The 15,630-nt window shown below is 40.2% G+C and overlaps 1 protein-coding gene across 1 annotated transcript in view; it reads right to left on the bottom strand.

The window, feature by feature from the left end:
- Positions 1 to 290: 290 nt before the first annotated feature.
- Positions 291 to 15,630, bottom strand: part of prss16 (serine protease 16) — a 51,853-nt gene continuing 36,513 nt past the window's right edge. The window contains exons 8-9 of the mRNA XM_043702086.1: positions 10,906 to 11,102; positions 291 to 714 (exon numbers count right to left, since the gene is read on the bottom strand). Coding sequence (XP_043558021.1) covers positions 605 to 714; positions 10,906 to 11,102 — 307 coding nt within the window. The 3' untranslated portion in view covers positions 291 to 604. The remainder of the gene's footprint in view (positions 715 to 10,905; positions 11,103 to 15,630) is intronic.

A 15,630-nucleotide genomic window follows, 5' to 3' on the forward strand; every position in this document is an offset into this window, starting at 1 on the left:
TCTTTTTTTCGTTCCAAATGCCAGTACCCAAAGGATTCTTAAGCATCAACACTAATTTTTTTTCTGTACTTAAGTACTAATCACGTAGGAGTATTAAGCCACATTATATTTCACGTTATCTACACAAAAAAGATTTCATCTTATTAGGCAGGAAGTCAAATGATCTCCAGGATTATATATAATTTTAGCATCTCTCCCATCTGGAGCTTTGATGAAACCATCCTAACTGGGTTAATATGAATTCCTGAAACCCAATATTTTCAATTGTGAAAAATGTACAATAGTACAAGCACACGCTTACAGTTTGAAATGTTGAGTTTCTTTACTTGTAGAATTCTGCAAGTATAGGTTAACACTTATTCTTCTGACTAAACCATAAATCAATATGGTTAGAAGATATATTGTGAAAAGCATTTTAATATCATTACCAGTAATAATACAGTTTATACAGAAAGGCATTGCATTAACAAATTTTGGAGGGAAAAATGTAACTAGGATTTGTTCTTGACATTTATACTATCAAGTTGTTGCAAGAAAAAATAGAGCTAATTCCTGAAGTTCTGATTCCTTTTATAAAGTTTCATTCACACATAGATGAAAGACTTCATCCTTTAATCCAGTTACTGAGTCGTTGAAAAATTTCTTCTCTTGCTTTAGTGAGTTGCGGTATATCAGTTTGTTTTTCTGGATACATATCTGCACAATGGGCTGTACCTGGGTAATAAAGGAAAACAAACAAAATTGAAAACCCTGCTAAAACTGGCTTGTGTACACTATATTTTCATAAAACCCTCATTTATATTTATTGCTTTAAGAACATGCTAAGTATATCCTGCATACACATATACACTTCTTAGTTTAATGTCAATGATATTTGTTAAAGTCAATGATAACTAGCTAATTGTGAAACAGTCACCAACTGCCGAATGGAATTCACCAACAACTGTTCATCTTTGTAGTTGTATAAGGCCAACTTATACCTTCCAGGTGTTTTGTTAGTCCTTAGGATTTCAAAAAAAATCAAAATCAAAAACATTTTCTTCCACACTCTTCAACTAATCCTTTCTTTGAATATATTTTTCTTTGTCCTTTCCTGAGATATGAAGGCCAGCAATATTGCTCATCCCTAATTGACCTTGAATTGAAAGGCTTATTCTGTCATTTCAGAGGACAGTTTGGAGTCAAATACTCGAGATCTGGAGTCATGTGCGGGCCAAAGCAGGTAACACTCTCAGATTTCCTTCCTCACTCGCACACGCAGATCAAGGTGGCAGTTGATTTTTAACTTTTGTATATTTTTGCAAAGTAAAATTTCTGGCAAGAGGAGGCTTTCTGCTGAGAGGGGGAAGGCAGTCAACTCCATCAATATCTCTTCTCCTTCAGTTTAAACTTTCCCTAACAGTCTACCTATTCCATACAGGACTTTGTCAGAAGGTGACTGAATTTATATCTGTACTCTTTTTCTGGAACGATCCTTTCTTAAAAAAAAACAGCTTTTGAAATTGAAGTTTAAAAACATCAGTGGGCGGTACGGTGGCACAGTGGTTAGCACTGCTGCCTCACAGCGCCAGAGACCCGGGTTCAATTCCCGACTCAGATGACTGACTGTGTGGAGTTTGCACATTCTCCCCGTGTCTGCGTGGGTTTCCTCCGGGTGCTCCGGTTTCCTCCCACAGTCACAAAGATGTGCGGGTCAGGTGAATTGGCCATGCTAAATTGCCCGTAGTGTTAGGTTAAAGGGATAAATGTAGGGGTTATGGGTGGGTTGCGCTTCGGCGGGTTGGTGTGGACTTGTTGGGCCGAAGGGCCTGTTTCCACACTGTAATCTAATCTAATCTAATCTAATCTAAAAAATTAGTATTTTGGGGATCTGATCCATTGTCAGACTACTTAAACTACTCAGTATTGACACACTCTCAGACTCTGGTTATCAGCCTTAACAGAAACGTTGCAGATTATTACCCTCCCTAGTGTGGCATGAGTAATGGCAAGAAATTTGGGAAATTTTGGACAAAATGAAAAAAATTGACTCTGGAGATCAAGAATAAATTTCTCGACTTTCCTCTCAGGCCATAAATGGTGAATTGAGAATGTTGCCAATGAGTGGTGACTAACCTTTTTCAATGCATTCACTCCGTCCACCACTGACACTCGGTAGCAGCCGTGTATGTTATTTGCAAGATACACTGGAGAAATTCACCAAGGTTACATAGACAGGACCTTCCAAACCCATGACCAAAACCATCTAGAAGGACAAGGGCAGCAGATATGAGAGAACACCACCACCGACAAGTTCCCCTCCAAGCCACACAGCATCCTGACTCGGAAATATATCACCATTCCTTCAAAATCCTGGACCTCTCTCCCTAACTGCATTGTTGGTGTAACTGCATCAAATGCAGCAGTTTGAGAAGACAGTTCATCCACATTCTCAAGGACAACTAGGGACAGGTAATAAATGCTGGCCAGAGACGCATACATCCCATGAATGAATAAAACAATTCTCTGCACCTTCTCTTTTGCTGTAATACTATATTCAGCATTCTGTTCTATTAGCCTGAAATGCTTATGTAAGATATAATTTGTCTGGACTGCACAGAAAACAATATTTTTCTCTGTATCTCTGTACATGTGACAATAATAAATCAAATCAAATCAAACTAGATAGCACATATTCTTGATATTTAAATCAAGCAGATGCCCAGTAGCTGCACCTAGCTGAATGCTTGTCCTGGCCATTGTGCAACTACTTCTTTATCACAACATTCCTGTATGCTCTTTGACCACCATTCTCTTCAACCATTCATCCATGCAAGTTGGCATCAGCAAACCACCAGCCTCTCAATATCATGACACCTGCTCTCGGGAACACTTCAGATACCACTCCAGCCCTTCAAAACTATACCTTGGAGCTCATGGACATCTTTGACCTGCATGCTACTGCTCGGTTGCTTAGCATGCAGGTGCACTTATTCATCTCTGTATCTGCACAGTGTACAACTCATGGTCCTCACTTCGTTTTCTTAGAATTCACTTACTTTACCACTTAGTGGAGGCTGCCAATCTCCGTACATTTCTTATTGCTTACTTAGCACACAATCACTGACTTCAGGATTGACTGTCAGGCTGCAGTCCCTCTGTGGTTTACATTGGATTCTTCATACACATGGTCTTTAGTACTCAGTTACAGGCTGTCACCTCTGTGGCTGGTATTTTTTTTCGCACCGAGTGAGATGCAGGCAGGATGTACTGAGCAGTTAATCTATACAAATAAGGGTTGGATGTGTTACTGTGCAGCACCGTGCTATGTCAATGTCATACTTACAGCATGCGCCAACTGTTCAAATGGGAAATATACTGCATGCACTTGGTGAAACTAAAGGAAAGCAGTTCTTAATGGTGTGAAATGACACCACAGTCAGTCACAAGATATAGCCACAACGGCTCGTCTGATTACATTACACTTAAGTACTCTGTGCTACTAGAGTTTGGAGATCTGTTCCTGCAGTTCAGGAATTAGGCCACAATTAGTCCTGGAGGTCATGTGCAAGTAGTGTGGTGATGACAAATAGGTTAGTCAGGATGCCTTGGAGATGTCAGGATGGGCCAATTTTTGCTGCAATGAGATGAAGGGAGGGACAATGAAAGTGGATGGAAGCACAATTAGCAATAATACATGAGCAGGAGAGGTGGTGAGGTGTTCCCAGTGAGTGAGTAGAAAGCACAGAGGGCAAGAAGGGTTAGCTGCATGAGATGGGTGACAGCTGTTTAATGGTCCCAATGTATGCAACACAGAGAGTTGCAGTCCATGAGCCTTTGTAAGGTATGTATATGTTGCCTTTCAAAGTCAGTTGGCATTGATTAAATAACTCACTGGTAGCACTTTAATAGAACAGAGTTAAGAGTGAGTGGTGGCCCTGTAAGTGTGAGCCCTCACCCTTGTGGAGTGCAAAAACTCGTTATGCCTGCCTTCAATTCTACTGGGTATTCCTTTCCACCTGGGACGCAGCATTGACGTGGGCCATTATCTGTATCCACACTGACAGCATGGCCTTCTTATAGCAGTTGACTGGTAAAAGGACTGTCCTCCTATCCATCACCTGACACCAAGCTATCTGTCCATGGAGCTGGGAGCGTGCTTTCCATTTCTCTGAGTCATATGTTTAGTGATAACAGTCGAGTGCCACAATGTGAGGGCCAGTTTCTGATTTGTGGGCATTGAACTGATGCTTAGCTAGACTTTAAGTAGCATGCGGGAGGCCTGAAAGCCAGAAGGTCCCAGGAGTGGTGAGCACCTCCATCTCTCAAACCATGTAAACTCCCTGAGAATGACACCCATTAGCCTAGTTGTATGGTCAAGGAGGTGAAGAGTGGAAGATCACACGAGAAAGATTACTCCGAGCCATGGCAGACTGAGCTCCATGTACCCCACTTGACAAAACATTTTAAAGGCAAATGGGAACATTTTGTCCATTTTTACTTTTGCAAATGTCGCTTTGGAACTTGTGTAGATTAACATGGAGGAAGCAACAAAAGTTTTATAACATTCATTTATCATTTTTGGTATTAATGCGTCAGGAATGGGTTATTTCATCAATGCCAATTGACTTGCAAAAGTAACCTACTCAGATGTTGCCTGACGTCACTGTAACTAAATGGTTGGTGTTCTCTTTCAACTGCTGTTAATATTTGTAAATAAACACTGGCATATTTTCAAGACAAGTCTTTAAATAATCTATTTTCTTTAAAAAAGCAGACTAATTGAAAAGATAGCCAGCAACTGTGATAGTGTTGTGTATATTGCAAAGAATTGAATTGAATTGAATTTATTGTTACGTGTGACGAGGTACAGTGAAAAGCTTTGTCTTACGAGCAATACAGGCAGATCACAGAGTTAAGTAGCACAGATAAGTAAATAATAGGTAAGCAGCGGCAAAAACAAAAACACAGGTCAGGCGAATGTTAAGAGTTTGAGAGTCCATTTAGTATTCTAACAATGGTAGGGTAGAAATTGTTTCGAAACCGGCTGGTGTGTGTGTGGGTGTTCAGGATTCTGTACCTTTTCCCTGATGGTAGAGGTTGTAGAAAAACATTGCCAGGGTGCGATAGATCTTTGAGAATGCTGGTGGCCTTTCCTTGACCGCAGGCCTGGCAGATGGATTCTGTAGATGGGAGATTGGCCTTTATGATTGTCTGGGCCGTGTTCACCACTCTCTGTAACTATCTTCGATCTTGAATGGTACAGTTGCCATACCAGGTAGTGATGTATCCAGACAGAATGCTCTTGATGGCATACCTATAAAAGTTGGCAAGGGTATTCGCCGTCATGCCAAATTTCCTCAGCTGCCTGAGGAAGAAGAGACTTTGTTGGGCCTTTGTAACCAGTGCACCCACATGAACAGTCCAAGAAAGCTTGTTGTTGACGACCACTCCCAGGAGCTTGACACTCTCCACTCGTTCCACCTCTGTGCTGTTAATGTGTAGGGGGGCATGAGTAATATCTCGCCAAAGTCAAAAATGAGTTCCTTGGTTTTGCTGGCATTGAGAGCTAGGTTGTTCTCAGTGCACTATTTTTCCAGGTCTTCTACTGCCCGTCTGTAGTCAGTTTCGTCACCATCTGAAATTTGACCGACTATGGTGGTGTCATCAGCGAACTTGTAAATGGCATTAGTCTAGTATTTGGTGACTCAGTCATGGGTAAATAGTGAGTACAATAGGGGGCTGAGTACGCATTCCTGGGGGCTCCAGTATTGAGTGTTAGTAAGGATGAAATATTGCCCCCAATATTTACTGATTGTGGCCTGTGGGTCAGGAAACTGAGGATCCATTTGCAGAGAGTGGGGCTTAGTCTGAGATCACTAAGTTCAGTCCTCAGTCTCAAGGGAATAATAGTGTTGAAGGCTGAACTGTAGTCAATGAGTAGGATTCTTGGTAGCTTTTCTTGGTGTCAAGATGTTCTAGGGAGGAGTGAAGGGCAAGTGAAATGGCATCTGACATGGACCTTTTGGTCCGATAGACAAATTGGAGTCGATTTGACCTATTTAGTCATGTCAAAAATTATTACATTTAACACACTAACAACAGTCAAGTGCTGAATATTTGTCAAAGGGCATTTTATGTTTGCAAGTTGAGGATTATCAGCAACTTTATTATCTTGATCAAGAATAAATAACAGATTAAGATTTATAAAATAAGAGCATCTTATTTCAGTGAACACATATTAACAGCAATTTATAGATTGAAATGAAAATCACCATTAAACACTGGTGATTTTCACAGATTTTCACTTTATACCTAAATCTTTTATTATAGATGTCATTCCTTCAACAGGAGTATTCATCAGCATAGTTTATGTACTTACAACTCACTGATAAAGCAAAAGCATTGCTGGCTAATAGCGATAGTATCTGGGAACAATGGTTGCTTGTTCATTCCCACTTTTAATAAGGAAGAGCTATGTTCAGTTGACTTGAAACAATTTACAAAAAACAAAAAACAGTACAGCACAGGAACAGGGCATTTGGCCCTCCAAGCCTGCGCCGACTCATTTTGCCCTTCCATATTAAACAGTCTTCACTTACAGAATCTGTATGCCTCGATTCCCTTTCTATTCATGTATCTTTACAGGTGTTTCTTGAAGCTGCTATTGTGTCTTTCCACCACCTCCTCTGGCAGCACGTTCCACCCACTCATCACCCTTTGTGCGAGAAACCTGCCTTTCACACCTCTTTTATACTCCTCCACCACCCCCCAATGAAGGCACACATGCTTAGGCCTTGTTTACTATCTTATCTACATGTGCTGCCACCTTCAGTGATCTGTGGACCTGTGCATCCAGATCCCTCTGTATATCAATACTCATAAGAGTTCTGCATTCACTGTATAATTTCCACCTGTATTTGACCTTCCAAAATGCAACACCTCACGTGTCCAGATTAAACACTATCTGCCATGTTTCTGCCCATGCCTCCAACTGACCTATATCCTGCTGTATCCTCTGACACTCCTCCTCACACTTCAAAATTCCACCAAGCTTTGTATCATCTGCAAACATATTAGACCAGCTACGTTTTCCTCCAAACCATTTAGGTAGATCACGAACAGCAGAGGTCCCAACACTGATGCCTATGGGAACACCACTAGTCAGAACCCTCCACTCCAAAAGCATCCTTCCATCACTACCCTCTGTCCTCTATGACTAAGCCAGTTCTGTATTCACCTTGCCAGCTCATCCCAAATACCATGTGACTTCACCTTTTGTACCAATCTACCATGAGGGACCTTGTCAAAGACTTTACTGAAGTCCACATAGACAATATCAACCACTTTTCCATCATCAATCCTCTTTGTCGTCTCCTCAAAAAACTTGATCAAGTTAGTGAGGCACGAACTTGCCCGCACAGAACCATGTTGTCTGTCACTAATCAGTCCATTTGCTTCTAAATGTGTATGGATCGTGTCCCTGAGAATCTTTTCCAATAATTTCCAATGTGAGGCTCACAGGCCTGTAATTTCCAGGACTATCCCTGCTACCTTTCCTAAACAATAGGACATTGACTATTTTCCAGCTCTCTGGGACCTCACCTATGGCCAAAGAGAATAGAAAGATGTATGTCAATGCTCTAGCTATCAGTTGCCTTACCTCCCTCAATATTCTGGGATAAAATATTGAGGACACAGGGGCTTACTTTTTTAAGACATACAACACCTCTTCCTTTTTAATGGCAACTCAGTTTAGACATTCAACACTCTCTTCTCTGAAATCCTCCTCCACCAATTTCTTCCCTTTGATGAAAACCAACACAAAGTATTTATTGAGAACATCACCTACTTCTTATGGCTCCACACATAGATTCGCTTTTTTGTCCTTGAGTGGGCCAACCCTTTCCCTGGCTGCCCTCTATATGGATAAAAAGCCCATCCTCCTAGACTTTACGTATGCTTCCTTTCTCTTTTTGACCAAGGTTATAACATCCTAGTCATCCAAAGGTCACATAACATTCCAATCCTTCATTCTTGCAGGAATGTGCCGCTCCTGAACTCTTAACAACTGCCATTTGAATTACTCTCACATGTCCAATGTGGATTTACCACCTCCAATCACCAGTTTATGCCTAATTTGTTATAGTTTGCCTTTCCCCAAATTAACACATTCACCCGAGAACTGCTGTCATCCCTATCCATAAGGATTTTAAAACTCTCAGTATTATGGTCACTACTCCCGAAATGCTCTCTCACTGAACCTTCATTCACCTGGCAGGGCTCACTTCCCAAAATCAGGTCCAGTATAACCCCTTTCCTGGTTGGACTGTTTCCATCCTGTGTCAATTTGCTAATAATGATGTTGCTGTCCAGTATTTAATCTCTAGTAGTTAATCATTTTATTCTATGATCATACAGAATCATTCATCAACCAGCGAGTTTGTAAAGTATTTATTTAACAGAGAATAAGAAAATTTAATGCCTTGAAAATGGATACATGGTAACAAGAATCAACTCTTAATCCTTGGAGAATGCAATAAACAGTTGATGAAAGGACATAGTGGAAATTCATGCAGATAATCTTAATATGTTGTTCTGCTTTTATTTAATGGCTTAAGGTTCTTTAAATGCCAAAAGAACTTATAGCACTATTTTGATGTTGTTTAATAGTTCTAAAAGAAATGGAGACAGCCAGTATCTATTGCTTACCACACAGAATGTTAAGCGGGAACTTGTGTTCAAATTGCACAGATCAAATTCTTGAGGATTTAAATGAGACTGGAAGATTCACCTAGCTTTGTCCAGAGGAGGGGTTTCCAGAGTAACCCTTACAATGAAGTCTCAGTCTCAGTTTGAGGATTACACGCTACCCAGTTGGAAAAGGAAAAATGAAGCAAGCCACCATTTGCTGAGAATAGATTTGGACTGTTTCTTGGACTGTTTCCTGGACAATGAAGTGTTATTTCAAAGACTGAGTAAAGTATAACTGTGCAGAGGGTGTTTCAATCATTTAAATGTCACATGGGGAAACCTTTCTGCAGTTTAGAGTTCACATTACCTACTGAAATAATCTTAGTCAATATAATCAAAGCAGAAAGTGCTAGAGAAAGTCAACATGTCTGGCAGTATCTATGGCGAAAGAAATAAACAAGGTTAACAATATGTTGGTCTCAAAATATGAACTCAATGTCTGGCTCCAGAGATGTTGCCAGATCTGTTGGGTTCTCTCGCACTTTCTGCTTTCAATTCAGGTTTCCCCGTTTTTATTTTAATGATTAGTCATTGTTAGTTTTAGTTTATTTGTACAAGTAAAAAAAAACTTAAAACTTGAAATCTTGGTCAAGTGGACCTTCCAATTTGTCACTGGAGATTAAAATACATTTCTAAATGATATTTATGGTGTTTATAATACATCTTCCGCAGCCTTATCTGCATGATTGCCCTTGCTCTACGCTTATCCTGAGTGCAGGGCTGGGTATAACAATGAAAAACAATGAACCTCACAGCTAGTGCTTCACAGGCATTTATTTGGAAAATTTCTACATTGTGAGATGAGTTGATTTAGGATGCTCTAGGTTTAGTAACATCTCAACACTGTGATAAAAAGTAGATACATAAATGTAGGTATAAGCATGTATTAGGAATTTTAACAGGTATTGGAAATTTCTACACCTAATAGCGTCCCTGTAAAATTTCAGACTGGGTGCAATTAGAGGAGAAGCCACCCAAGTTTTTTTTGTTCCTTCCTGGCACACTTACTGGTGGGTCTGTAAAATTCTGCCCACCATTACAATATAGGAAGTGCAGCTGCCAATTTGCACAAAGTAAGCTTCCACAAACAGCAATGAAATGAATTACTAGGTCATCTATTTTAAGAACTGGTTCAGATTTGTATGTTGGCCAAAGGCGCTCCTAGAATAATGCCTTGTGATTGTTTACATCTATTGGAAAATAGGCTTGAGTGAGGTAGGACGTCTTTCTAATTGAAATGCATCACATACTTCTTCACTAATACTTACTAAACACTCACTCACTAGTGTACAGAACTGTTGTCTTACATTATTGTTGATTAGAGAGTGGAAAAATTAATGATTTGAAAAAGGAGCAGAACAAGGGAGAGGACAGTCTTACAGAATCCCAGTTGATGGAAAACACCAAGAGATAAGCCATATCATGTGCCATTCGCATACTCACAATTATACCCTTGTTTCATAAATGGAATGGTTTCCACTTTGGACCCACATTGCACATGAAATTGGAGTGTGGTAAGTTTTGTTCAAATTTCCACTACAACATTTTTGCCTGATCAAAAATAAAATATTCCAATGATCTGTGTAATTGGAAAATTAAACAACATCATCATTTTTTTTCTCTGTATTAAAACTATTCATTGATGTTTAAGAGTGATAACCAGAGGAGTTCAATTAACATGCTGAAAGTGGATTTATCACACTTTTAGTTGGATGTCCTTTTCACTCTCTGTGAGTAACCTAATTTTAGAAGACTGAGAATAATGTTATAAAAAGATGTAATGAAATATTTACTAGTCAGTTTCATTGTAAATTAAATATTTTGTGGTATCTAAAAACATTCAAAATGTTCCTACTAATGCCTGTGCACCTAAGAAAATGGGCTCAGTTTGAAGAATTTATTTGTTAGATCATTATAGGTTGTGTTAGTTGAAACTAATCATTCTTGTCATTTTATTCTGGGGATATTGCCAGTTGTGTGGGTGGGGCTGGAGTTTAGCAAAGTGATTTTAAAACCATGCTCAAGGTGAAGAAAGCTCAATTTACTTTGATTGCAACTTACATTTGGACATTTGCAATTGTTTGCAGTTGTTTGGCTGGTTTTGCTGCTAAAACATAGTGCACACTAACTGAAACTCTAGCTCAACGTGTTTCATATCTACAGTTTCATTACCTTGAATGTAAATAGCTTTTTGCTGTTTGGTAATTCCCAGTATGTGCCAGGGATCCATTGATCCATTGGGGAAAACTATCCGACTGCCTTTGATGTTTGTGCCTCCATAGTTTTCATTGGTGTGCTCCACAGCATCAGCAACCACAGAGTTATTAAATGCTGGGCCAAATAAATCTACACATTGCTGAAGTTTGTACCTGTAATAAAAGAGGGAATAAGCTAACATGCGTTTGCAAAATTGTATTAAATCAAACAATCAATAATAACAATTTGATACGACTTTTATTTCTTTCACTTTGTAACGTGTGTGCATATTTAGGAGGTGAACTATGCCAGATATCACTTTGCAAAGGCATTACCATGTGTGCAGGAGTAACCACTGCAGCTATGCTAGCAGAGTTTGACTTCATTCATTTACCGACAGTTTTGCCATTGTCGATCACACCACAGTACTGTTCTTAAACACACAAAGCTGACCTTACATTCAACAGAAGGAAGGGATGATCCTACATGCCCTCAAACCAAGCAGTAATCTTTAATGGAATTATCAAGTATTTAAAGATTTGTTGCTGGTCGGTTTATACTGGCCGTTATTGCGATTGTGAAAAGCATTGTATGACAGTTGTTCAATTCTACAGGGGAGTGCAGTGGAATGTACTGAAAAATTTTGGCTTCACTTCAAGGAACATGAACAAATCATTTACTCCCCCAGAAATGGGTGTAGTTGCGATTTTTTAAAATTACAAATTGACAAAAAAAGTAAACAGACGTGCACAGAGCAGGATAAACTGCTGGAAGAGAGGAGTGATTCCTAGCTGGAGGTCATATTTGTACAGAGCGTTCCGGGAACATTTATCTTACTGTGAACTCGGCAAGGAACACTGAGTCAGATGTTTTTGCTACATCAAGGATTCCTCAACAGGAAAGCTGCTGCCTGATGCAATCACAGCTATGTCCACACAGCTAAGGCAAGACGGCATTACTAGCTTCTAGGTAGGAACTAAGGTATGAGCTTTTAGACATCAGGCCCCTTTCAGGCTGCAGCAAGGCAATATTTGCAACATCTATGATTTTGCTGACCACTGACACATAAGGCTCTGTATTCCAAGACAGCTGACAACACTCATTTTCTCTTGCCACAGAGTAGCAAATGGAGAGAGCTTGTAGCTTGCCATACTGGACAGCATCTCCATAAAGTGGAGTTCCATTGACTGTATGTATATCACGTTGTGGGCACTCCATGTCAACATCAAATACACCATAATAGAATGGGATTCCTCTCCCTGGATGTCCAACTGATATGTGACCATACATAGAGAATCATGTGGGACAATGCCTGAGATTGTGACGCTGGTCATAGTGTCTTCATTCTGCAGCAGACCACTATGTCAACTGCATTTGAATCACCATGACAAACCACTGGGTGGCTAATAGATGAAGCAGGCTTCGATGATTGTCTCATGAATCATGAAAGTGACAGCAGTATGAAGTGGGGTTTGAGAAGCATCATTAGGCAGGCAAACATCATTGTTTTGGTGGTGTCATTTACAAGGGCCTCTTCTGCTGGCCTAGTAATTTGTAGCACTAACTCTTCCAAGGGCTTAGAAAATGGTGGCATGTCAAACTGTCCTCAGTTTTTCACTGCTGCCTCCTCTCGTGTGACCTAGCCTTGCAAGGGAGAGGGAGGTGCATCAGTGAGAATGTTGCACAATACTTCCGAGATGTATGTGTCAGAGTTGAATAGCTGGCAGCATGTGGAAGCTGTGAGATTAGGTGAGAAGCTGGCAACATTGTTAAAGTATCTGATGGCAAGATGACATATCTGAATGTTCTATATGATTGGTAAATGATGCAGGGATGTGGTGCACTGAGCAGTGTGTGAGGTTGGTGGTTTGCTGGCTAGCAGATGGCACAAGATACTTTCACTGATGTTAACTACATGTGCAAGACCATAGGAAATGTTGCAGCATTGCACTGGGTCATCAGGGTAGGATTGCTTGAATTGACCTCCTCGCGAGCTGCTCCCAATTCATTCCCCTGGAGAGCCTCCTGGCTAACAGTGTAAATGTGATGTTTTCCTTCCATTCCAGCTCCTGCACTTCGACCTCTGGATCTGCACCAAAGACCCAGGACCCTATAACTTCATTGGTGGCCTTATTCTTTATATAAAATATGTTTGGATACAATTTCATCAGCTGCTGTGGCCTGAATGCATCTCCCTATTAAGAAGTGACAGCTGACTTGAAGTAGTTCAGCTGAACCTCATGTTAGCCAGACAGAAATCTGGGTCCCCTGCTGAGCTGCAGCCACTTACCAACAGGTTTAGCAGTAGATTGCATGCCATAGTTATCAAGCTGTGAGCTCCCAGGCATATCAATCAGTCCACTGTGCTCAATGCTGTACTCTGTGGCGGCAATGCTTATTCTTTCTGACATCAATAAGATGAAGAGGGATTCTAAACGGATGAATTGCATTTATGTAGTGCCTTTCATAATCTCAGGATGTCTCAATGTGCTTTACAGTCAAGGATGTGCTTTTGAGTAGTATCACTAATGCAATTTCAGAACGGGTCAGCAATTTGTGCATAGAAAATTCCTACTAACAGCAGTGAGATAAATGACCAAATCTGTTTTAGTCATGCGGGTTGAGGTATGGATATTGATGTGAACTGATATTTATTGCTATTAATCAGAGATATAGAAAGGCCATCAAAGATATATGTTTGCCAACTGTCCACTTCTGTAGTAATCCATTCACTCTGACATGTAAATGTATCACCGCTCTTTCATTGTCACTGGGTCAATATCCTGGAATTCCTTCCTATATGTCATTGTGGGTTTACCTACAGCACATGCACTACATCAATTCAAGAAGGCAGCTCACCATCACCTTCTCAAGGGTGATTAGAGACTTGCAATAATGCTGGCCAGTCAGTGATGTCCAAATGCTCCAAATGAATTTCAAGAAATGACAAGAGACTAAACCATTACTTCATTGCTACACAAGTACATAGAAAATTTTGTTCTTCGATTCTCTTGTGGCTGTCTCCAACCATTTGCCAGTAGTTTCAGCCAGTAATAATTTTTATCATAAAATGTAATTCAAATGAAAGATACCTTTATGCATTATGCTTGAAAAATAGACTTCCTATAACAGATGCCACTGGTGTTTCCTTGCATTCAATACCAGATTGCATGATAATTCTTGCTCCATGATTTCCTCATGGGAGGTGACTGTGCATATATTGATTAAAAACTGAATGAGCTGCAGATACTGTAAATCAGAAACAAAAACAGAGGTTTCTAGAAAAGCTCATCAGGTCCGGCAGCATCTGTGAAGAGAAACCAGAGTTAATGTTTCGGGTCCAGTGACCCTTCCTCAGAACTCCACCAGACTGGAAACGTTAGCTCTGATTTCTCATCACAGATACTGCCAGACCTATTGAGCTTTTCCAGTAACTTATGTTTTTGTTCCTGATGCATATATTGATGTTGGCTCATTCAGACACTCTGTTATGCTTTAAAATACATTTGCGAAGAAGCATGTGATTCCCCATTGTAACATTGATGTTAGAACATTTTTTTTGAAAGCCAGCCCACTAAGATGTGTGCCCATATGAATGTGTATTCATGCTGCATCACTGCTCGGCACTAGCTGGCCCATCATTAACCAGTGCCACTGTTACCTTTTCTTTACACTGTTGGTACCTCACACACACTTCTTTGTCATTAATGTCTAAATTTTCCAAAGTGTGTATAATTGTGCTGATGCTTGTTCCAAGTGATGGTGAAGATGATGGTTTGTACACTGAACTGTAGTGCTTTTCAGGCATAGTTCATAATGCTTGGTCTGTGAAGGGAACAGATGCTGCCCTGATATAAACACACATCTATTCAAATACTACAATGTGCCAACTCAGCTGAACACTGATTCATCATATCTACGGCTATATTAATTCAATATGGGGTGCAAGTAACAGAGCTTATCTATAATACGACCCAAAAAAAAAATCAAAGTGTTGCTTCTCTCCTAATTTCTGCAGCCACGTACCTTCCAAATTCCTCATTCAAGATATTGCAGTCGTCATTTTCTCATATGGAGTGATTTTCTGAAATTCTCAAGATCTGACACATGATACATGTTGTTCCCAGCTTCTATATGCTAATATTGTTTTTAAATGAAAGAGCAAGGAGAATTAGGTTTGTCTGGTTTATAGAATCAGAAAGTATAGCACTGGGAAAGCACAACAGGTCAGGCAGCATCCGAGGAGGAGAGTCAATGTTTCAGGCATAAGCCCTCCATCAGGCTCCTCAGATGCTGCCTGACCTGCTGCGCTTTTCCAGTGCCACACCTTTTGACTCTGATCTCCAGCATCTGCAGTCCTTACTTTGTCCTGATCTACAGAATCCCCTGCCTACTTTTTCACTGTGGCATGTACGATGCCATCGTCATCTTAATTGCTACATTCTTGATGACACTTCTTTGAGTATAATGTTTTGGTATTCATAATTAATGGCTGTAAATTTCCTTTGCCTTTTCAGTGATATTTATGCTTTACGTTTGAGCTCTTTGTTAAGTGATTGTTCCTTGGACTATAAGGTGATGATGCTGACACAGTTCCTCCACCATTGGCGACAATGACAGCAGTATATGCAATCCACAGAAAGCACTGTAACAACTCAGCAAAGCTTCATGGACAAAACCTTCAAAACCCATGGCCACTAC

This window comes from Chiloscyllium plagiosum, chromosome 13 (genome assembly GCF_004010195.1).
Source record: "Chiloscyllium plagiosum isolate BGI_BamShark_2017 chromosome 13, ASM401019v2, whole genome shotgun sequence".
Classification (NCBI taxonomy): domain Eukaryota; kingdom Metazoa; phylum Chordata; class Chondrichthyes; order Orectolobiformes; family Hemiscylliidae; genus Chiloscyllium; species Chiloscyllium plagiosum.